The sequence below is a fragment of the Frieseomelitta varia genome, unplaced genomic scaffold (genome assembly GCF_011392965.1).
Source record: "Frieseomelitta varia isolate USP_RPSP 00005682 unplaced genomic scaffold, Fvar_1.2 scaffold_379, whole genome shotgun sequence".
Taxonomy (NCBI): Eukaryota; Metazoa; Arthropoda; class Insecta; order Hymenoptera; family Apidae; genus Frieseomelitta; species Frieseomelitta varia.
In genome coordinates, this window is record NW_025110122.1 from 465,203 (window position 1) to 490,786 (window position 25,584).

At 41.8% G+C, this 25,584-nt stretch overlaps 1 protein-coding gene across 6 annotated transcripts in view; it reads right to left on the reverse strand.

Annotated features, from left to right (window-relative positions):
- Positions 1-23: 23 nt before the first annotated feature.
- The window catches only part of LOC122531150, a 33,727-nt gene continuing 8,166 nt past the window's right edge, over positions 24-25,584 (reverse strand). For 5 of the 6 annotated variants that reach the window (XM_043658815.1, XM_043658814.1, XM_043658816.1 and 2 more), the window contains exons 3-6: positions 3,601-3,857; positions 2,658-2,721; positions 2,136-2,384; positions 24-1,796 (exon numbers count right to left, since the gene is read on the reverse strand). In XM_043658815.1, coding sequence (XP_043514750.1) covers positions 1,440-1,796; positions 2,136-2,384; positions 2,658-2,721; positions 3,601-3,857 — 927 coding nt within the window. In that variant the 3' untranslated portion in view covers positions 24-1,439. The remainder of the gene's footprint in view (positions 1,797-2,135; positions 2,385-2,657; positions 2,722-3,600; positions 3,858-25,584) is intronic. The other variant, XR_006307207.1, reaches the window with a different exon arrangement.

Genomic DNA, 25,584 nt, shown 5'->3' on the forward strand with positions numbered 1-25,584 from the left:
AATCCATCAAATTTTTAGACACATAAGACAATACTTTTTTTTTTTTTATCCAATGTTACAAAATGAATATTTACACCCTACCGTATCGTTCGGAATAACACATGGTTCATTGTACTCGTTACAAGTTAAGCTGATAAGTCGCGCGGAACTCGCGACTAGTTTGCGCAATCTCGATTGCAGCACGTACAAGTGGTGAAAAAAAAAAAAAAAAAACAGATAGTTTCTGCTCGTTTTGTCACACACGATTAAATCCAGGCAGTTTTCAGATTCACGTTGTGGAGGACTCTTTGGCAATCGATGCAAAATTATAACGAAACACGATGAATGGAGCAGAAAAGACAGATTTGTCTTATAAACGGAAAATGTGATATTTTCCATGATATTAGTATGCCTCTTCCATGAAAATGAAACTGGACGACGAATAAAACATTTTTACAGTCACGACTGGCTACTTTAGAGGCAATTACCAAAATCATCCGAGTACCTCGTCGTTTATTGGATATAGGTATTTACACGAATATACCTGAATCCCATTCGATCGTGTTACACGACGAAATTTACAGCATGGGATTCTGCTAAAATAACTTAAAATTCCAAGTTTGCTCTCTTAGATGCTACGCGATTGTTATAAATAAATAATAGAGTTACATTCCGCGATATTCTTGGATAAAATGCTTTTTGTAATATAAATACACATGTGAGACCCGCGGGACTATTTTGTACCATTTCTAGAAAAATTGTATAAAAATCCTCATCGCCAATATCTTTTCCTCCACGCGCAAGATTCTCAAAAGCTTAATTAAATATTTTAGCGACTACGTTCAGGTAAGTCCCAGAGGCTTACACGTTGTGTCCGACTATGTTCCTTATAATAATACCTCTCTAACGCAAGACATTTACACAATATACGGCTAAATGTATTATTTACCTAACATTTCGTACGTCTACCTTTGGTACAATTGTTCTTGCCGTTGACTATAATCGTAAATTCTCTTTGTTTCGTCTGATCGACGTGGTATAGCCGAGACACGAACCCGTGCTTTTCTACCATCTACTTACTTCCAATTCTTCACCACTCTCTCTAACTATCATTCATAAATTATTTAAAATTTAAAAGAATCATCTCGCACGCGTATTCATCTTTCAAAGTGAATTTTCCCTCCCCCCCCCCCCAAAAAAAAAAATTTCCCCGCAGATCAATTAATTTCCAAAGAAAACTAAGTCGTACCTGAAAAATATCTCGTCAAATTCATCAACTCTCTCTTCGCTCTTCAACCAAACTTCAAATACTGCTCCGACGCAATCGACACGACACGTTGCAACCAATCATCATCAGCATACTTCACACGAAGCTGCAACTCGATCTCTCACTCCCATGCTGCACAACACTCACGGATTCATCTTCAAACAAAGTACAAATTCATTACACGACGATTCGTTTATATGAACAAATAATTTTCGTAGTCCGCGTAGGAGGACGCTGTGATGTGTTTCGACGAGATTGGCGTCGACGGGACGCTCTGAGGCAGCTGTTGCAGACGAGGGATTTGCAACTGCGGCAACTGTGTCGCATGGGGCACCACGATTCTTGGCTGCTGATTCAGAGAGCCCAGGGAAAGGTGATGCTGATCGATCTTGTGGATGTTGTTGTTGTTGATCGAGCTGGTATCTTTGTGCTGGTACAACGACAAGTGATTGTTGTTGTCGTTTCCTGGGTTGTAATGGGCCTGATGGGTGCCGTGGAGGTTCAGTCTTGACATCGCCATGCTGATGCTCGAGTCTGACGCCCACATGCTCTGCGAACAAGACGATTGTGTAACGAATTTGACTTTCTATTATACTCTTATGAATAACGCCGATGATGCTGGCTGACGCAGCGTGATGCGCCCGTACGCGTAATTACGACCGGCAATCTTGGAGTTTAAACATCCAAGTTTCCAGGAACATCCTTTATGCTTTGCAGCGTGAGAACTCTCTCTCTTGGCCTCTTGGAAATCGACTAGTCTCTGTCTCTCATTGAATAATAGAGTCCAAGAAAATTATCTCATAAATATTCAATAAAAATAGAATAGAATTTAGAAAATTTCTAAGACAATTGAGAGACTCGAAAGGTAATTGATTGATGGTTTCTTTACTTTTCTTCTGTGAGGATTGTAGTCAGGATTGCGTCGTATACGAAGATGGCGATCGGCGCTTGTCCATCGTTGCGTGACCTTAAGGGGCAAATCGTCAGGATGCAACTTCCTTTGATACTCCTCGCCCTCGCACACTTCATACAGAGAGAATTGCTCGACGCGTTCTTTGGAACTGTAGCAGCTCAACAACATTTGGATCAGCTCGTCCACGGTGGTCTGCTCCGAGACTAGTAGACTCTTGTACTTTGACTGCAAATGGTAAATCATTCTTCGTAAAAATATCCGTAGAATGGCACGCGGAATAAATAATTAAAAACATCATCAAACTTTTACTCTTCTACTGTTATTTGGTGCAGTAAAATTGTAACAGCAATTCGGTGATTGTTTAACGCAAAATGGAATGAAAATGAAAGTGAAAATGAGTAAACGCAATAGTCCAGCTGATGTATCTCGCTCGAGGAACCGGCAAAGTAAATTACGAGGAAACGCATGTAAAATGTTAGTAAAGTGTGCGTAACTTACTCCGGACATGAGCGTGCTGTCGTATATTTTGACAAGTCCTCCGCGGCGTGTCTGCAACGAGAATCTGCAACAAGAAAACATCCGTGAATCTCGTGGGTATCGTAGGAATCGGCGAGTTCAAAGGGCATCGGCGAACGCTACTTCTACGTAGAAACACGGGACCCGAAATTTCCAGTCAAACACCGTCTGTATACGTAACGTATATCTTCGCCGGAAGTTTCGTGCTACCAAGAAAACACTGCTGACTTCCATCCTTTCTTCTGTCTGAAGACAGAAGCTTCGACACTTAAGACCTAAACGTTCCTTCCTCCTGTTCGCAGACCTCTCCCAAAAGGAGCATCTGAATTCTCAATTTAAAAGTTTAATATTGAAACACAATAGATCCTCGTTTGGAGTTTGTTATACAAAAATTACGAAAATTATGCAGATTTATGCCTTCGTGAATTATTGAATACGCGAGTAACTAAAGAAATAAAAAATTCGGGTAAAAATTTGGATATATTGTAACGAGTATCGCAGAGGAAAGATTAAAAAAAAAAATTACAGTGAATTTATCTGTCCACGAACAGCGCGGCAATTTTCCATCTTGAAAAGTCCGTGTCACCAGAAGCTGGGCAAAAGTTCGTGGTATTTATAGCCTTGCTTCTCTGCCGATTAAAAATCTTAACTAAACGACGAAGCAACGATCCTTCAGTCCGTTCCCCAACTCGTTAGCATAAATAAAGGCACGTCTCGCACGGTCGAGCCAGACGACTCGAAGAAGCCAGAACAAAGGGAATCTCTCGAAAGGACGTTGCTCGTCGTTGGCTCGTGCTCGCCGACCCACAAGAAGTCGTGTTTACGGTCGGTCGCGAGCCCTGAAATTACATCACGAAGCCGACCGAAACCGAGGGGGAGGAATGTCTTTCGATGAGAGGACAGACAGAGCGGTCAGAAATCGTACCTGGAATCGCCACGAGGATGACACGATTGCAAAACGGCAGGCCTTGCGTCCTCGTCCAGAGGGAGAACTGTCCTCACGTTCGGTCTTCTCACGGTGACCTCCATGGTGAGGTAGTACAGCCGGGGATCACGGTGCCTCATACGATACTTGTTCAATAAGTTCTGAATGATCTCACGACAAGTCGTTTCATACGTGATGCACAGGGTTTTGTATTCGATGTCTGGTCGAAGACAGTTGGCGTACACCTTTATGGTTGTCTGAAAAGAAAATCGAAGACTGTTAGTATGGAAATATTCTAGCAGAGGCTTTAAAATTTTTAAACGTTGCACCGTTCCTCTTCCTAATATCAAGAGTATACAATAATATTTCGATTGACTTGCAATATTATTTTGAAGATTTCCGGTTCAAAACTTAGAGAGAGGGGGTTATTCTAAAAGAGGAACGCGAGATTTTTAAAAAAAAAGAGAAGGGCAGAAAACGACGTCCTGTTGTCGCAGGAAGAGCCATGAAAAAAGAAAAAAAATGGTAAAGACCCGATGCACGGGACAAGAACCCTGACAATTAGTCCATAATTAACTCGGGGACAGACATTGGCCACGCGCGTTGCATAAAACGCTATCAACCCTTCAGATACGCCGGCTACGAGGGGATGCATACACCGAAAATAAACCAGACACCAGATCACCCCGTTCGCAGATGGTTAAAAGTCACGCTTGTGTGTATTCATATGTCAAGATTAAAGCCTCGTTTACGCAGCGGTAGTCTCTAATATTAAATACACATTTCACGAGTGTGAAAATTGACATTAATTTCACGTGGACAAAATCAAGGCAAGCGCTCATTCAAATGATCATTAAACGTTTAAAATCATTATATATACCGGTAGTCTAGATAACCACGGCAGAGAGAAACATTCAATCGAAAAGACGTAATGTACTAAAATTAGTACAAAGACATTTCTCGTCCAGTCCGTGTTACAAAGAGTTAACTTATACAAACTGAAGAAGTTTAAGTTACGATCGAAGGAAGCAGCTAATTGTAAGCGTTCGAACTCCGATCTGTCAATAAGCCAGATGTTACCAACCGAAGACTTGGCCCACACGTTTGCAAGTATCACTCAGCGTTTCGAAAACACGTGTAGGCAGATTTTATGACCGCAAGCCACGGTTTATATCCAACTGTAACAATCCGCGCCAAACGCAGTGAATCGTGCCCAGCTATAAAAGCTGCCATCGTTCGAATGTCACCAGCTACGTGTCAACGCACAATGATTTTCACCGAGCGTACCAAGCGAAATTATGCAACACCGAGGGAATATGTCGTTCGTGATAGCTCGATTGAACTCGTTCGGATTTTCGCTAAGCCACAGCCACGTTCGCCGAGCACGTTTTCAAAGAGAATACAGAGATTATTCTTTCATCGTATATTATTTTGTAACGTCAATACGCATCCCTCACTTTACACGTACAGCTTGTTTGGCTATTTAATTCCTGGGATGAATTCGGCACTCTGAATGGGGATTAGCCGCGGACGTGTTTGAACGAGTTTAGGGACGTTGCATGCCAATTACTACGCATTTGTTCAAATATTGTATTTAGAGTTTCGTCTATGTTTCTGGAATAATCGGCGTATATGTGTTTGTGCAATCAACATTTCATACACTTTTGACAGTCGTGTATTTATTTTGTAAAAAAAATTATTTTCGAGCAAAATTATTTTTCGAACGTGTTTCCTTGAAATTTCGATACTTTCGATATTTCAATTTCGTTACGGAGAATGTAATGCCAGGTTCCTGGTCGTATTTGCGTTTCAGCTAAGCAAACAACCGGGTCCTAGCACGCCTACATCGTAGAATTCTCGGTGGAGTTTTACGAGGACCGAGAATCGATAGAGAGTTGGCGTGTTCCGTTCTAACGAGCTCTAACAAAGCCATAACGCGTGCACGCCGTTCTTATAAACACGTCGCGTTAGAAAACACGTCTGGACTGTTGGAATCTCCGTCGTTTCTTTCATGCTACCGTATATGTAATCACCGCAGAAACGAAGAAGAGAAAGAGTTGTCGCGACGTTGCGAGATTTCTGATTCATCGCAGAAATTCCAATACGCTTACGCGCGGGCATTAATGCAGTTTACGCGGAATTCCCAGGTGCTCGTGTAACACATCGATCTCTCCTCGAATGTCGATCTCTCACGAAGGTTTCTCTCTGTTCGATAATTTTAATTCCATTTTCAAAACCAGTCGTCTCAGAGCTTTGGACATGTACCAGACGTTTCATAGAATGTGGAAATTAATTCGATTTCGATTTCGCCATTTCCACTTTAAATTCGAATATATTTTTCTCGTGTCCTCGTATTGTATAATTTTTATTGACTCATGCTAAACGTAGTAGTTATCGTTATGAGTCAATAACTATCATTTTATTTGGAGATTTCGAAAAGAAATTCGTAAATATTTAAACTTGTCTCGTGTGAATATTGTTTCTCTTTTAAAAATGATGCAGGCTTTGAAAACAATAAAAAAATTTTCAAGAAAAACAGCTGGTAGTTAGTAGAAGAGTCGACGCTTCATCTTTCTCTGCTTGTTCTGTCTATAAAACTAGACAAGCAGATCTTGTAAAACATTTTTGTAGCACAACAACGTCGATCAGGTTCCCCGCGATATTTTATTTATGTAACGGTACGAGTAAAGTGGTGCATTTTGAGTTACCAATGACACCCGTGGTCCAAAGAGGAGCCGTATTCGATCGGCAGTGTGTGTTTTTCGAGTTGGCGGCGGCTAATGAAAGAGAAAATAATACGGAAGGCATGAAAAAGCGTGTAGACGACCGCATACAAGTGTCAAAGGGAGGGTCTGTCGCTCGTCAGCAACTGGTTCAAGAAAGAAACCACCCCGTCACAGAGACATCAATAACTTGCAGCCGGCTATACGAACCGAAATATACGTTCAGGATATTTCCGTTCAGGAGTTTGAAATTCGTCAAAGCTGGCTTCTTCAGTACAATCGTGTATCTACATACGCACGGGGCCGTTTGAACGCAAATGATATGAAAATAAAACTTGAATTGATCGGAAATTCCATCTAAATGACATGCAATTTTTAATTCCGTCGAGAATCATCGTCAGTGATTACTCAGCTGGTATCGAGTATCTCGAGTAATTAAATTCGAGTCGTTTTGTATAATTAACCCTCCGACTATTGAATTTCAACGTCCCTGGGTTATTTTGACCCACACGGATATTCCACTAATACATATTTAGAGTTGCCTGGACGGCTCACCGATACTGTACAGAGTGTGACGATCGTTCGAGACCGAGATCCTCGCAGATATTGTACCAATAGAGTGACAGACACCCGACTCATAGGAACATGTAGAAGTATAAAGAACAAATAATAGTCACATGAATAATAAAGTTACATATATTTACTATATATTTATGTCATTCACTGTCAGGAACGTCTTGTGCAGATTGAGCAAAAGAAGACAAAGAATGATTGCTCGTTGGCAATGAAGACATTGCGTCAACAAATAGAAACAACGGAAAAAGTAATCAAAGGAACAAAAATAATAATAAAAACAGTAAATTAATAATATAAAATAGTAAAATATTAAAATAGTGCTAAAAACTAAAATCTAAATAGTAAATACAAAAATAATATAAAATACTAAATACAAAAATCGTATAAAATATTAAATACTAAAAAAAAATAATAAAAACTATTAAATACTAAAATACTAAAACAATAGTAAAAACACCAAAATATAAAACAAACTTTGAAATAAAATATTGCCTCGATTTGCTGTACACGTCTTTCTTCCTCAGAACGTTACCAGAAACTGATTTTCTTCGTCTTTAGTCGTCGTCATTTCGGCAATTTGGCGAACACATGGTACACAGCCGCATGATGCGTTAGTGCGATCGCTAACACAAGCAACTCCCAGCACAGGTCAAAACTGTGACCCCGGCACAGTAGGCGGAGGATTAAGAGAAATAGAAGAGGGCAGTGAAATTGGAAGAATTAAACAGTCTCCCCTACGGGAAGCCAAGAAAGACACGCTTCGTGTAAACGAATCGTTCTAATGGGGGAAGTTAACAGGCAAGAATTCGACGAAGAAGAGGAAGTCCACTCCGCGTTAAACGAAAATCCACCGGGTAATCTGGCGTATCGAGCGTGAAACATAAAAAAATTCGGGGTGGGAGGGGAAAGAAATTGAGGAAGAGCCGCTAGGGTGGAACGAAAACACCATATGCTTACAGGGTGCGTTACAACGAAGGGTCTTTTCTTAACAGGAATTCATCAAGCCCCTTGCAAACCTTCGTCGTGCTTCGAAGAATGCACTCTCGGCGCACTTTTGGGTTTTCCGTCACCGGAGAATCAAATTCAATCAAACCTTCCTCCACTTTTGTTTCTCCTTTAAGAAAAAACAAAATAAGAAACCGCCCATACATTTTCATGGCAAATTTCTATGTGGATACAAGTAGCTGATTCGTCGATGCGCTAAAAATAGACACGGTATCGCGAGCTTATCGTTATCAATGGCTGAAGTGGAACGGCAAACCTATTCTCGAGAGTGTGGCACCCGGTATATCGCGTATCCCGGTTCCGAGGCAAGGTAAACGACACCTTTCAACGGAAACGCTATTGAACGGCCTTGCTGCTTTCCTAATCGGCCAATAGACTCGCGTGCTTACGTAATTAATATAATAATAAAACTGAGGGATACAAGGCACAGGACGTATGTTAGGTTCAATGATAAGAAGATTCTTGGGAATACTGGGTTGATGAGTGAAAAGGAAAAGGCAGTTGAAATTAGAGAGGTCACGTTTCCCAAGAGTGGAAGTTTCTCCGAAAAAATGACACTTCTCCCTTTGCAGCCTAGCGCCATTTAGGTCAACGAGAGCTGAGCTACTGATCTGTTAGAATCCGGAAATGGCAGGGGATTATGAGAAGCAGCGTGCTTTATAATTAGAGCGCGAACAAATCGTGTAGAGCTGGCTTGAGGATCGTCTAGAATTTCTTCGTGTCGAGTGTCCCACGCCAATGGAATCAACGCTCAACTCGTAGTCATATTCATTTTCTCCCTCTCCCATCCTCCTTTCATTTTTTCTTGCCGGTTCGACGTCATTGACTTTTTTTCATTACAATAATGCATTTTTCACTCATTTCCACGCCAATTCTTCTGCTGAAAAAAAAATTATAGCTACGATAGCTATAACTACGATTGGAAAGTCGAGGATTGAAAATCGACTAACGTTCTCGCGCACGTATACAGCAAACGAGGAAGCGCGAAATATGACGAAGACAATATGCTAACAGCTCGCGCGGCGACTCGTGAATTCTCCCCCTTAGTTTCGTCACAACGTCTGTTTGACGTTTGTTCATTAATTTTCATGCATGCCCACGTAGACGTGGCGCATGACCTCGGTTTGAATGGTGGCAGCTATCGGCCAGCCCCAGGACCTCTCGCATAATAAATTCCTTATCCCCAGAAGTCCATTGAATCCCGAATGACGGCTCTCTCCTCAACCCCTTTCCTTGCTGGCACGTGCTTTTCGATTCTCAGCTGCCGTGCTCTTTCTGTACAGGGTCTTCAAGGTGCTGTTGCCGTTCCAGCACGTGTCCCCACTCTCTGATTTCCGGCCGAAAAAAGAAACGAAGGAGGAGACAAAAAAAAAAAAAAAAAGAAAAAAGAGAGAAAGAAAAACGACGAAGGAGGATCGAGGCGACGCTTAGAACAAAAACTCGACCCTGAATGGCGGGCATTCGTATCCATCCGCCTCATCTTTTCGCTTCTCCAAGCTGCGAGACGATTGTTCCGCACGGACGCCTCGGCTTCCAAGGAAATCAAGGTCACGGAGCTTCGTCGCCCCGAGCGATCTCACCGTGTCAGAGGAGCAAGACCCTCGATAGAAAGTGATTTCGTTGGAACTCGCGCACAGCCAGATAATAGACGCGAATAGTATCGTACAGTTGTAACGAAAATATCAGGTGATCTTGTTACGGCCACGTTTCGCGAGCGACAAAAGTTTCGCTGACCAAGTATAATACGAACTGTTACACGATCGTGCATAAAGAGGATAGATACTTTTTTCTATACGGTGTCGTCAACCGTCAGCGAAAAATTCATCACCAGCGATATCGTAATATTACTACCGACGCGTATCGATTTTTCCATTCGCCAGCCAACTGACAATCATTTGAACAATCAAATGACAAAGAACAAACCACACGCAAGTGAGAAACCCAATCGACTCTCGATCGAACGATCACAGAATAACTAATTGAGGGAACATCGACGAGATTTTGATAACGATTTCCTGCAGTCGAGACAGGCGAACGAAGGAAGCTGGATTACCCAATCCGCGATTTTTATTCCCGTTACACATCGGACGGAGTTATGTAAACCGGGTCGTGCGACGATTCGAGCCAACAAAAGGAGCCACCGATGGTGGCTGTCCTCCCCGCTGCGCCGCCTTCGGCCGCCACCGATGGATACGAGTTTCCATCGAGCGTGCGAAGTGTGCTTCGTTCGGTAACAATTCGACTTCCCAGGCTTTCGTAGCGCATTGTTCCACGGCGGGAAAGTGGCAGCGCGAAAGTAAGAACCCGCAGGAAACGAGAAACCCACGATTTCTCATCGAATCCGGCGACGAGATCGCTCTGGATCACTCGGAACGATCCCGAAAGGAGCAGTGGATAGACGTGGGACCCAGAAACCAGGAGAGAGAGTGCTCGATTGTATTTTGCATCGAAAATTTTACTTTTGACCCGTTTTTCAATACCAACATTCACGCGGGAATTTTTGCAGATTTCAAATATTTTACATTGAATATATCTTATATATGTTTGTTGGATGATCAACCTGACAATATTGGCTCAGTGCTGTTACCGAGTCAGTAATAGCCTAGTCTAAAGTGACACTTATTCATAAGGCAAATTCCAATCTACACTCCATTCCTCCTCTCTTCGATTTGCCATAAACAAAAAATGTAAAAAGACGTGCTGAGAAGAGAAGAATGTTCATTTCCATCCCTTGGATCTTGTAATATTATCCCTGACCACGTAACATCAAATAAAACCCTCTCAAAATTCTAATCTTAACAACTGTCGTTCCTTTACGCGAAATCCAACATATTTTATGACAAGTTTTATAGTTTAACTGTTACTGGCGCCAGTACTAATAAACAGGGACAATTTTTATCGAGTCATTTAGATTCGAGAAAATCGTTCAAAACCAATTCGTAGCAATCACGTAAAGTCTATCATTCTGAATCATCGCAAGGAATATCTTTAATGAATTGTCAGGCAGCAGTGAAGTAAAGGAAAAGCACGGATGTTATTTCGTAACCGCATTACCAACCGTTTTTGCATATCCTGTTTATGCAGTCGTATGCGCTGCAAATGATATTGCAGCGAACAATGAGGGCTTATCGTGAATCTGAAATGAAACAACGAGTGCGAGGCAGCCGACGAGGTAATGCTTTTCTGGTCTTGCGTGTCCAACGAACGAACGACTGAGAATACTGTTTGAAAATCGCGCTTGGAATTGGTTTGCAAGTGCCAGGAAAACGCAACGCCGCCAGATCGAGCGCAACGAGGTCGATCACGAGCGTCTGGAGCCTCGCGGTGGCGAGGTCAAGAATTTCTCGCGAGGGTCAATCACTGTCACTTGCATTAACGGAGGCAAGCATTTCATGCTATGCGTCTCGACGTCGTGCTAACTGCCACGCTGCATCATGCGTCTTTAACAGAATCTTCACAAATCTTTCAGAATCTTGCGTAACCGGGACTCTTCGGACAGGAATTTTCCAAAAAAACCTTAAAATCTCTGATAAGTAACAGAGCAAAGAAATGGTAGGTGTAAATAGATTCATTCGGGTAACGGGAGATTCTCGTTAAAAAAAAAGCGTGATCTCCGGTTTTCTTGCAAAGTGAAATAAATTATCGAAAGGAAGACAAGGTGAAGTTCAATCTGCGGAAGAATGCAAACCAACAACGACGAAATAACAGAGCGGAGAGATTTAACGAAATGACTCACGGTACGTAATCGCGCTGTCAATCAACTGTTTTTTGCCGAGTAACATATTTCCCAGGTTAATGCACAGTATTCCGATCCACAGGCTGGCTTGTAATCGCGCCTCTCGATTCGCGTGCAACACGTACGCACACAGAGACGATAATTAACGCCTCGTCATGGACAATCATTAAATATGAAACGAGAGCTTAGACGAACCGCTAACGATATAATAGAGATTTCATTAGGGACTTTTCATAAGTGAGCGACTGCAGTTGGAACATTCCACGCCAACTATCATCAATCGCGGAGCGATGATCCCGATTCATCGAAACGTATCGAGAGTAAGTGTCCCGTGGGGGATAATTGCAATTACGCGGCTCGAAAACACGCGTAACTCGAATATCATGCCGAACGGGAGATCCCCCGTTGCAACCGATCTCAGCCGATTAACAGGCACGTGAGTCGATTATGCGCGATTGCTATCGTCGACGTGAAATCAAGCACTTTCGAATGAAATTGAACGCTAGTTGCTCGTTTCACGACGAACGAAATGAAATTGGAGTTGTTATTAACGCATCAGCGACGGAGTACCGTTCAATTACCTATTCAAATTGATCCAGTTGCTTGATTTTAGAACACTTTGTTTTCGTTTATATTCTACAATTTACGCGACAAATAGGATTTATTGCGTAAGATACAGAAATAAATATAAATTACTTTTAGATGACAATATAATCAATAGGATGCTGATATTTATGTGATTTTAGAGCACGAGACATCTGATCGTGTTAGATTCCACGGAATGTCAACTTATACGTTTGAGAGGGTTTGTTCACGTTTTAACCGTGGTCAATGGTGATGTTGGGACTTGCTTGTCTTTCTTCTAGTTATGTAAATCGAACGGAGGGGAAAAGAAACGTGGATGACCAACTACTGAAATTTGCTCTGTGAATAATTTACGATCAGTGTTAGCACTGAGCCAATATTATCAGGCCTAGTTGGTCATCTAACAGTTGAACCGAGAGAAAATATGTTCGCTCGTGACTCGATGATAGTGCAACGGGTGCAATTATTTGCGGAGGACCACACAGAGGGCGATGTTCTCGAATTCAACCGATGGAGGACAACCGTGTCCGGTCGTGCACGTCCGTCGACGTCCAAGTGGCTGACAATTGACACCCGTTTCCGGCGCTTCCACAAAAGAAGCGACGCGAAGGAGGCTCCGCGAAGAATATGGGGCACGTGCCCTCATCGCCGTCGCATCGCGTGCCCGCTTTCACGTGCGCGCCCGCCTTCTTCTCTCGTCCATCGTTCTCTTCTCGCAATATGTTCTTAGGTATGGCTAGGAACATAATACGGTCATGCTGGAAAGCTTCCTTCCTGCGGCACATCCTACTGATAGGACGGACATGCTTCTTTCTGCGAGCCATATGGCACCGTCTTCGAAGGCTTCTTGGCACGAGATGAAAGCAAAACTGCACGCGGGATGCGTCGGTGCGTCGATGCATGGTGGAGTGTGCATGCTCGTTGATAGTGATTCCTCGGTTGATGGACACGCCGAGACGTTCATTCTGGATCGCTGAATTAAGAGTTAACGAGATTTGCTTTTTCTTCGCGGGCAGGACATGCTCGCGCAGTAGAAATCGTGTAAAATTTACAGCGTGTCCAGAAAATTACAGTATAATAGAGAGAAGTGAGGCTTCGTCCTTTAGAATTTAGAAGATGGACTACTTTGAACGTTCGGGAAGCATAACGTGAAATTGACTACGACTATGGTTTTCAACTGGGCGCGAGCAAGCAATTGTTTTCTACTCTTTATATGTATAATAAAATTGAAAACGTGTAAATGCTCGAACGACTTATTTCATTGAATCCTGTTCCTCTCCAGTTGATGGAAACAATTTTTCGGTCCAGTAATTCGAGAAGAATCCATTTCCGTTGCACGAGAAGCAGGAGATTGTCAGGAGTCCATAAAAATTACTGTCACTGTAATTTTAACCAACAGCGACTCTTGTAGACCTATATGAAAGCGTCTGCATCGCAAAGTAGGCACCGAAATCGATACTTTAATAACCACTGGTCAGGAAATCAGCGCAGCTGTTTACACAGAGTATCCCGAAGTATGTCCACTCGGAGTCAAGAGCCAGTAGATGGCTGTTCGATTCTCTGCTCTTTTATTTTATTTTATTTTTTTTTTTTTTTTTTTAGGCAGAGTGCNTCTACCGACTTAACATCGTTATACCGGTATTCGCAATATTTCGGTTTCATCAAACCGGTATCGAATAGTAACCTAAAAATACCGGTATTTTTTTCCGGTATCCGTAATACCGATTCGGTCTCTGGTAGAAATATTAACGGTTGCTTTCGTAACACAATGGAAAATGTATCGCCGAATTCAACTAGCTTCGACAGGGCAAATAAACAGCACCAGTAACCAAGAATGAGATTAACGATGTTAAAAAGAATATTGTTAAATTTTTACTACTATATTATATTTTAATAAATTCAAAGTTCATGGCGCATACTTGCAATGAAGTATAATTTTTAAAAAAATGATCAGATCGTGGACTTTTCTCTACGTTTAAAAATCAATTTAATATCGCTTAAATTAAATATCAGTTCCTCAACCTAATTAAATTTAAATTTAAATTATGTTAAATTTTAAAGTAATACATTTAAACACACACAAAACACCCACAAAAATCATGTATATTTGAAATGTAATTTTGATCATAAAATCTCTTTTACAATTTTCGTTAGAACATAATAATACTGTAAGAAAAATCCACTTCAGAGGAGATATGAATCGAAGGACTGTAAATCGGAGACTTCCCTATGAAGTCATATTGAAATTAATATCGGAAAGAACCTTTTAAAATATCCTTTTTAAAATAATAGAGTTGTTCGAATTTGTAAAATTTCAAAAGAAGGAAGGAAAGGGAAAGAAGTAAGTAGATGCAGAATATTGGGTATTCTTACACGAAATGTAAGAAATATAATGGACCCTTTCATACCCAAGCTAATGTAGAGACAAAAGTGTTGGTTTGAAGGAATTTTCGAATAATAAAAAAATTATTTTTCTAATATTAAAAATTGCACGTGTCCAAATGGGAGTCGAGAACATTTTGATAACTAATTCCTATAGTGACAATATTGCGAGCTATACAAATTTATATTTTACGTAGCTTCAGTCTTGAAATTTTTAATTTGACTCACTTCTACTATTAACCTTTATTAGAGAGATATTTAATCAAATTAAACATAAAACTAAGTATTTACAATATAATTTAACAGATTACAATCATTTGATTGTGATCACACAATATTATTATTTGAGACATAAGAACTACATTTTTTCGACTGTTGAATCAACCAACTTCTTTTACCTTAGAATTCTTTCGTGCTTTGAATTTCAAGTCTATACTCATCGTTTTCGTTTATTACTTCACTTGGTGGAAAAATTATATTATTATTTGAAAGATGATAAATAAATATTTGAATTAGTTGATTTATTACAAATTTGTAACAAACTTTCTTACATTATATTTCATTGATATTGCTTTTTTTTTACTAATAAAATCTTGTTGTCAATATTTCATTAATTTCTTCTTGCGATTAGAAACTCAACGAAGCATATAATAATAAAATGTCACGTAGCATATAATAATAAAATGTCACAAAATCTGGTTACTATACATAAATATTTTCTTCGAAAGACAGAATATTTATATAGTAAAACTGTTACTCTTTAATTTATTGAGGTGATATACGTTGAAGTTCATTGCACAGGCTGAACCAACAACTACGATAACTTCAAATATTTCTGTTATTTTTGAAAATATGAAAAAAGTTTATTAACGGAAATTATTCAGTACACAGAAGATTATTATATATATATAAATAATGATTTTTTGCAAGTGAAGGAATTTTGAAGCTTTCAATAGATTTTATGTATTTTTTAATCAATTATCAGTACAACTCGATATTCGCTACAAAAAAAAGTATAATAATTACTCGATATCTTTGACATCTCACTGATTTATATTTTTGAAATATATTTTCAAATCCGAAATCATTCCGAACAACTTCTCTATATATGTTGCCGTCACTCGAATCTAGTTGAATACATTTATTTGAATATGAACTTTAAAAACAAATATTCAAAAGGGAATTAATGGATTGCTATTATACGAACTATTTCCTTCACAGAGGAAATAACAGAGCTCTGTTCGTATCCTTCCTGTCTTTCGTACGATTCTACGATTCTGGTTCGATGATAGAGCTTTGAAAAGTAATTCTATTCTTCTCTGACGGGTAAATTTCTGCAATCTGATCTATTTACAGATAGCGTGCGACCAAGCCGTGAAGTCGTGATTAATTTGTCTAGCCGTATCTCAACCGAACGCTCATTAAGTCTGTGCTCGCACCACACGTTTTACGCGTACGTTAAATCAACTCCGATATTTATATAAATTCCAATTTCATGAAAAATTCATAACAAATTCATACAAATGGAGTTTTATTATATAATTTAGATTATACAAAAGATTTCAACCCTAAAGTGGAGATTATAGTGGAGCGACGACGAGGAACGAGGATAGCGGCGAGGTGAGCGTCGCGACAAAACAAACCAATGTAATGTAATGGAAATGTTTATAGTGGAGCGGCGAGGAGAGATGCGAGGAAAGCGACGTATAGTAGCGGTGTAGCTAGAATCAAAAAAGTTTGTATCTATTAGCAGAGACCAAGTTGCCTTTGGCAACACTCGGATGTATTCGGTAGCATTCTATCGCATTCTATCGCATTCAATAGCATTCAATTCGAGAAGATCAAAGTATCTTATATATCTGTTATTCCTGCCTTTTCTATTATTTATTATTTATTTTATTTTATTTTTTTTTTTTTTTTTTAGGCAGAGTGCTGCGAGCGAAACACTCGTCTCCTGTCGACGGCTACAGTCTCGAGAGAAGACGCGTGCTTCTACTTTGAAGGAGTAACGTCTGAGGAAGCTCTCTGGCTCTTCGAAAAATAAGCCCACTTGATGCGGCCAATTAAAGCATGGTCGCGTGCCGAAAAAAGAAAGGAGAAGGAACAGAGAGCGCGGTCAACACTCGCGAAATTCTCAGCGAAGAGGGAAAGAAGAAACTTCGTCGCAATTAAGACGGAAAAACTCCTCTGTGTTGTATCAGATTTTCACGCGCATCGACACGGTGAAAACCTGGCCTGGCCCGTTGCTTTCATCCTCATCTTCCGTTCCCACTCCGAGGGCCAAATTAAAGAACGACAATCGCGACTCACCGGCAAACTTTGTGGGTCGTGGGGCTTAATGACCGGATAAATTAAACTGTGAATCCAGCTCGGAAGTCGGCATGCCTCGTTCGAATAAGAAGGAACCGTGAACGTGGCAACCTTTCGAATAATTTACGTTGTAATCGCGTGCGTGTAATTGTCTCAATAACTTTGCCCCACGTAAATGCGACTCTGATACTTTGTCTTTTAATTGCATACGGCACACCGTGCCCAACTTTCTTACAAACTTTTACTTCCACGCTAATGACAGATTCCACTGCTTAACTTCGTTCCACGTTGAACTGATATGTAGCGCTCGCTTATTCGAAAGAAGTTACGTCCATTTTTATAACGCGACTATTTAAATGTTACTCTCCCTCTTTGCCACCGGATCTACGTGGCAGATCTATGAGACTAGTTCTGAGAAGCTTGTCAAGACTTCTCATGTCGAGTTAGTTTTATTCAGGGAGGATCGTTGGAGAGTTCTCTATGTCTGATTAATGGAGGGTTTCTCTTCTTCTTCTTCTTCTTCTTCTTTAGCTTGTTTATATTTACTAGTGCGCTCTGATCTACGATATTAAGAGAACAGGAGGTCGGTGACAGACGGTCGCAGGTCCGTATAATTGGTCCTTCCTCTGTTGCTGATTGTTTTAAACGAGAACAACTCGACCAACTTTAAGTCCCCCGTTACCACCAACACGCGCGCGATTATTAGCGGCACAACCAGCACGCACGGAACACTTACATCCGGTTTGTGGACCGTGGTAGGGTGACAATACAATTCTACGCTAACTCGAGGTAAGTACGATTCTAATCTCATAGAGAATCGCACAGGGTCGTTCATTTTCAGTCGCCGTATACCGTCAACTGCGATCAATTGCGCACTTCCATGCGACATTTCTTTTTATTTATAAAAGATTTCGTTCAAATCGAAGACTACGAGATTTAGGCTTTGAAAGTCCGAAGATGAATAAATTGTCCAGTCAACAATCACCTTGTGCTTATGTTTGACGTATCATTCCATCACTGCCGTATACATAATTTTTTTTCGCGGTACGCAGGTAGAGTAAAGTCACGAAAGGGTGAAAACTAAAATGTCTGCGCCCTTATCTATCTACATAATCTACCAACTCTCTCTCTCCCTCTGTCCCTCCGTTTCTCTAACTTAGGCCTCGTGAAGTCGCCCTTCTGTTCCGTGCACAATGCACACACACACACACACACACACCTGACTGGAATTGCGGCAACCATAAGGCGATAAGGTCTCGACAACAGACAGGGTTATCTGAAACGGAGGTAGTTCTTCTTCATGAATAATGCAGAAGCGAGGCAGTCGCCGCGAAATGTACGCACGTACGGAGTTTCGAAGGGAGTCGTTTGAGATTCCATAATTCCGTTCCCCTTCGATCAATCGTCGCTCGCAGGTGCGATTCCGAGAATCAAGAATACCCACGTCCGGGGAATCTTTACTCTTTCACCGAGGCATCATTAACCGTGAACGAGATTGTTGCTTACGGGTCGAAAGTAAAGTAAAGGCAAGTAACGGCAACCGCTGACGCTCGTTTTCAGTTAACCCGTCCTCTTGACTTCACTTGACCAAGTGTCAATAAGTCGCACACAAATTCGAAAACCAGCTTTAGAAATATGCAGCCTTTTCACAATTCCTCCACTGCTAGATCCTTCATCCTCGATTGATCAATATCAAAAATTTGATCGGAGACAAGCTCCGTTCAATCCTTTTAGAACTGCATTTGAGAAACTCTATCCTCCGTATTAATTATTGCGTATCTTCTCATTACTGAACTTGAGAACATTTTCTTCTTCTACACAGCCTTCCTCTAACAATAGAATTGTTACTTATTCGTTAAGTCTACGCCGACAAAGGAAAATGAAAGGAATATTGTCACGACCAGTCACGTCTCCGCGAACCCTGTTTACCCTCGCTGCAGGGGTTGCAGGTGCATTCTGCGCTCTCTTTCAACAGTCGAGCATCCATTATATATATATAGGTCGTCGAACAAACCATTCGATGACGTACGGTTTCATCGATCTATTTCCAGAAGACGGCAGTAAAACTAATATTGGTGTCGTAACGAGCCGCGCGTTACTTCAACGGAGTTCATTGCACCGGAAGTTTCGTGTTCGTGCTTTAACTCTTTCGTCAGAAGAGCCGTGGGGAAGCTTGAAATCGCGGTAACAAATGTGAACGACGATAAGAAGCTCTCACCGTGCATTTGTGGGAAATTGTCCCGTGGCGTTGTGCGTACGATGGTTATCGTTTGTCATTGTTGCGCCGTGATTGATAATAGCCACTAACCTCGTCGTATCGGTAGCAACCGCGTTCGCGTTCGAACGTTGACACCGAACGTGTTCGAACGCACGGCAAATCGCTTTAATTAATTTTATCACGCCGCAAGAAACAATGGGGGAAACTTTGAACTTCATCTGTCGCTAACGCATAAAATCTCTATAACGGTATTTATAACCGTTCGACTAACAACGCATGCCGACGATACGGAGACAAATATGTGCGTGTGGAAGGGAGACAGTTTCAACGATCGTCGATATCAGGGAGTCGGCGGTGTTTCGGGACACCCGTTACATGGCACGCAAGAGATACGCCGCGTTACTGGCGCCGTGCCTATCATTACGTTGTTTAACTCATAATACGTCGTAACACGTACGCTACTGCAGCGTGTATCACAACCGTTTACGCGTTTCAACGAGCGCTCGCGCGAGCCCGACGCTAACGATCCTCCGCGCTGACCATCATCGTGCAACTCGCGTACCTTAATCCACTCGTCCACTCGCGTGTCGGATCAATGTGCCTTCTGTTGTACACGCATACACCGAATCCCGTGTTTTATCACGTATAAATTACGCACGTGATTCGATCGACTTTAGCATTTTTTTTTTTTTAGACCACAGCTAGTTGAATTGTCGACACAAAACTTTTATATCAGAAATTATCGGCACGAGACGAAGAAGAAAGATCTTCGTGTTTTCAATGGTGTCAGAAAACGCAAGAAATTAAAGAGAAAGCGTTCCTCTTCCGTCCGACGGAGGACCACGAGTATCATCATCGTGTCCACACTTCCGGCTGTTTCGAACCCCTTGTACGCTTCCCATCCGGTTAGCTTTCGAGCATCCAGCAACTTGTATCGGTGGCTCGCATCCTATTCGACTCATTGATGCGGTTCCTGCCTCTCATCCCTTTGTTAAAATAACTCACACTTGCATATTAGTGGTTGCCACTTGCGTATCAGTGGTGGTTTCGTAACAGACTAATTACGCTCTAACCACAAATGAGTCATACTGTGTGTTTAAAGAAAGAAAAAAAAAAAAAAAAAAAAAAAAAAAAAAGAGGAACTATTACCTCGAACCGATCCAGTCATCCGGTTCTATTAATATTTTCCTCGTATAGTGAATATATTTAATCTGCGGATGTTTATGCAAATTCAGATCTTTACGAGTATGTTTTAAAGAAGAAAGAGATCAAAATCGAGATTTTTCTCGTAAATATCCAGCTATGAAACTTCCATTAAGACTTGAAACTTTCGACGATTGAACCAAGTATCTACCTAGAATGTCTGTATTTTAAGGTATTTTTATATTTTCAAGAGAGTGATACGTTGGGCTCTCGGTTAAAATTTAGGTTAGCAGGATGACGCAGAGCTCCAGCGAAGGTATATTTGGTCAGTTGTTAAACGTCAGTGGACTCTTAAACTGTCTAGTCATTACAGTTGCATTTAGCGAATTTAAATTTCACAGATTTTGTAAAAAAAAAAAAAAAAAAGAAAAAACACCGAAAAGACCGGTGAAATCTTATCTTCGTCAAAGTGCAAGTTTCAGAGAGAGGTTTCACGAAATCGAGCCAGGGACTTTGTTCTCGCGGCAACAATTCAGTAATGTGCGGCGCGCCATAAGGCAAACACACGATTATCAGGCAAACGTTCACGAGGCGGTTGATATCGTGCGAAGATATAAAACCTCTCTGTGAACAGAGCACAAAGGCGGTAAAACGGGATAAGGAGCGGGATAGAGAGGAACGAGCTACGACAACAGGGAGGAGAACGAGGGAGGAGATCCACGAAAGAAAGAGTGAATGGGAGCACTGTGTGCCAGATGGTCTCGGGCTCGGCTCGCGATCTCTCCAGTTTCGTTCCATTACTATTTCCCAATGATGAAGGAAGATCTGTGCCGGTGGTTACACTACAACGAGCATCGTCCACCACTCCGCTCGTTGTTCTGCGCTCTGACCTCTGTGATAATTGATGAAAATTTATTGACCGATCCGAGATCGGGCCAGAGAAACCGCAATGTGAATCCGCAATTAATAGAAACGTCTGTCGAGGGGGAACTTGAATGACAAGATGGAAAAATCTACGTAAATAGAAGACTCGTTGATAAATACGATTATCGCTGGAGTAAATATGCATGAATATGGAGAAAGAGAAAGAGAGAGAGAGAGAGAGTGGGGATGCTCGCTGAAATTGCGTGCACGTATCACCATCGAATTACCTATTGATTCGAGGAGTCATTGCGGTTGCTCTCTTGTGTACACGGGGCTTTCAGCGAGCCCGAACATACGTACAGAGAGGAAGCTAACAAGAGCATCAGGTAGTGGCGACGAAAAGAATTGTATACACGTGGTAAGGGAAGACGAGATGATTAATTCCTGCGGTTGAGAGCGAGTAACACGAAACTCGGCGCATCGAAATTTTTTATCTCTCCTTGTCCCTGGCTTTAGATCTTAACAACTCGTTTTACAGTGTATTCTAGACGCACGACTATCGCTTGCTACGAATTCGTAGAAATGATTGCGAATCCAGCTATAGCGGTTGTTTCGCGTGAAATTCGTCTCGTTTGATATATCGTATGGAAAATTTGTGACGAGCCCCACTTTGTGAACCCCGCTGAAAGCCAGCCATTGTCAGTGCCAAATTGCACGTCGATGGAGTACAGTAGCCATGAATGACCGCTTTCATCAATCTCTCCAGTCTCGATCGAACCTTTCTGTACCCCTTTCCACGGGGGAAGAAGAAGCAACACCGTTGTCGTTTTTATAATCTAAAGTTAGAATCGAGACTCCGAGACACGGTTTGAGCATCCCTGCTCAACTAGATCTAAGTAAACTCTCACAAGTCATCGACACCACGCAGAAAGAGAATTTTTAAAGACCAACACGCAAATATATTTTTCACACTGATGCACGTGTAAAAATTTTACCACACGGGGGGGTACGTGGCCCCACCTCCTTCCTTCACTTCCAGCATTGTGCCAGCCACCAAGGGTATCATTATTCCAGCCCCATAAAGAACGTTAAGTGTCGCAATCGTGATTGTTCGACGTTTGTAGAAACACGAAGCGCGGCCATCTGCACTGGAGGTGCAGAACCGCAATTGTTTCGTTCGATTCGGCCAGATGTCGAGCGATGACGGATGAAAGAAAGGGTTTTTCATCAACGTACGAACGGAGGATTCAATTTGTGCGCAGGACGCGTTGCGTAAGAAAATTCGAAAGCAGCTCATGGGAATTATAAAAAATGGGAAATTCCGAATGACACTAGGCTCGAGGTGCTTGTGTAATATTCGCAGAAATAACGTCAAGAAGGACATTGGAAAGTATACATAGTATGATGTTGAATTGCAACGTACGAAATATTCGAGTTTGTTTTGGAAACTTTCTAAACTTTGCCTTTCAATATTTTTAAGATTCTTTAGATTAATTCTTTGAACGTGAAGTGGACGACTTTAATTTGAGATTTGAGATGCAGGAATCGCTTGTATTTCGATAAAGCATGAACCACGGAGAATCAGAAATTTCATATGTTGCAAAGTTTCTTAAACGAACTCGCTCCTGTCACCAGGTTGGAAGAACCAAGGACGTCGTACAAATGAATTCGTAGAATGCAGCACACGACCTACACGTCGACGCGATTGTCTCCTGTGTAATACCGCGAATTCCCGGCGACACAAGACCTTTTGGCGCCTTTGCAACGATCGTACGTACGACGAGGCAACAATCAACTACTTAACACGTGCTCACCGTATGAACAGTGCGTAATCGCGAACGAATCTGACGATATGCTTATAGTAACACTTATCCGGGTGATACGTTATGCATTCCGTAGGCGTTTCGCAAGAAATCTCACGGAGAGTGATTTATTTTTTCGAAGAAAGTGAAACATGATACGGCGATACGTCTAATCAGAACACTTTAAATTAGAAAATACCTGTTACAATTTCTATCTCCTGTTCGACTCTCTGCAAAACTGAAGAAATTAATTTCTCGTTCACTAAATACCACTGGTACAATGATTAGATCCGATACGACGCAATAAATATGAAAAATAGCATTTTAATTGCCACGAATGCGTCACGAGCAACACCGTGGTCAGTACTACTCGGTGCTAGAGTAATTTCGCGGCCACGTGTGTGAGTAGCCAGCTGCGAGTGCTTTCACCGCTAGCTTGTGACCAATCCCAGACAACATTCATGCCTAAAGAATTCGTGGCAACGATGCTCATGAATGGGCCACGAGCCACGATCAGACGTACGGCACGTCTTTGTACTCGTAATCAAAGTTTCTTGTTCGCGGCAACGATCGATGTCGCGTAGCGGGCAAACTAGCGACGAAATGCTACTGCGTCTCTGAAACACGATTCCACGAGTTTGGACTGAAGTTTAATTTATTGAGAATTTTAGATAATCCAGTCAATTGCTACAGACGTTGATCTTAGCTGTGCACGATGTACGAAGGATTCGTTCCGTGAAAATAATCGCACGTACTTGAAAGGTGTACGTGCGTCACACGACGTTGCGTAATCGACGATTGTCGTGGCACGTTAAGCAACGAATTCCGGCTGGACGATCGGCTGAAACGTTAAATCGCGGACGTGACTACGCACGGTGGTAATAAGGGCCGCGGTTTCAATTCCGAATTCGCACTCTGGCATTGAAAGCGGAGCTGAAGAGCATGGCGGCGATTAATCGTCGAGAACGATGTAACCACCGGATCGGTTTACGCTGATAAACGATTGCTTCCGCGATCTGAATGCCGAACGTTCGCCCACGATGGTCCTCGCGAGAATGTCTCTCAATGCTACCACAATTACCAGACCACGAACTTTTATTTATCATTACAAACTTATTACAAGTCCTGGCAATGTCCGTTCAAGTTAGAAACGGAGCACGAAGTTTCTTAAAGTCCAAGTCGTGTTAATTCTTCTGGCGCCAATCTCGAGATTTCTTTTCTTTCTAACCGATACGCGAGCGGTTCGAGGAAAAAGCGGGTGAACGGCACAGATAACGGGGGAGAAAAGGGTAGCACCGTCAGTCTGAAAGCGCAGATAAAGCGGAAAGAAAAAACGGTCTTATTTATATTCGGACGATCGATAGCCAGTGACGCGTTATCAGAACGGAAGCCGAATCACCCATTCTCGGTACTAATTGGAGGAATGACGGAAGTCTCGCTGATTCTTGCTGGCCAACTGCGAATAAGCTGGCCGCTTATCTTAAGAAAAACCGTCTGTAAAAACGAACGAGCCGCGATTACACAAGAATTCCGGCTTCTAATCGCCCCGACTCTTTTTCTAGTCCCAGTTATCTCTGGATTCGTTCTTCTAACGCGATCATTCGGCACTGCTGAATCTCGGGTGTTATACATAGACGTTAAACGAATCTCTCTGTGAAAATAAGCAAAACGATCGAACGGACGTGTAATAGAGGGAAAAAGTTGCGAGAGAGCGAGTTTTAATCCAGTCGTAAAATAGTTAAAGAAAAGAAGATGTTCGAGATATATTTTTCACGTCACAGATGCCAGCGATGTTTTTGTTGGGGGCCTCGCGTGTGTTTGCTTAAGCCAGCAACAACTCGTTTAAAAATCTCGCGTCTCCGACGCGCTCGAAAAGAAGAGTTCATTCTCGCGAGTTGTTCCTCTCGAGAGAGGACAGAAACGCGTAATAACCTATAATTATCAGCGAAGGGACAGGGAAATAGAGTGGTCTCGTAGCTCATGCGTTCTTTAAATAACCCTTTGAATATCTTTCGGATTTTTTCAGAAGCACACCTGGAAGGGTCGATCAAGGAGAAAAATCTCTTTTCAAAATAATAAAGATCTATCGGTGCAACGATTATGACTTTCTTCGTGTGACGTAATGGCATTCCCCAGTCGCTGGAAAGCGCCGCTTAATACTATTACGTAACAGGCAGCGTTCCATAAAGTCGTTAGCATGATAATAAATCAACGGATACCGTGGAACGAGGAACAACCCCTCTTTTAGTATACCGAGGCGTACTATACTCCAGTTTCGAAGTTTAATCGTGTGAATTCAAGCCACGTTCTGCTCGTTCGAGCGGATACATAAAAAACGTGCCTCTATGGTAGACACAAATCTGACGATCATACGGTGCATTTTATTACAAGAGAAGCATCCTTGGAACCAGTCAGGGAACCTCGAATCGTTTGTGTTCTGATTACGAGGTATTGTGACTGTCTCTGCGGGTTTTGTGGAAAAGAGAACGAGATTCCCCGAGCAAAAAGTACGAGAAGATTCCCTTTTAAAATTCTGTTTCGCCTTGTCGTAATGTCATGCGGGTGCACTGACGTTTAATAATTAATACGACCAGCAATTTATTACGCCCCCAGGTTTCATGTTCCGTCGATGAAGGAATC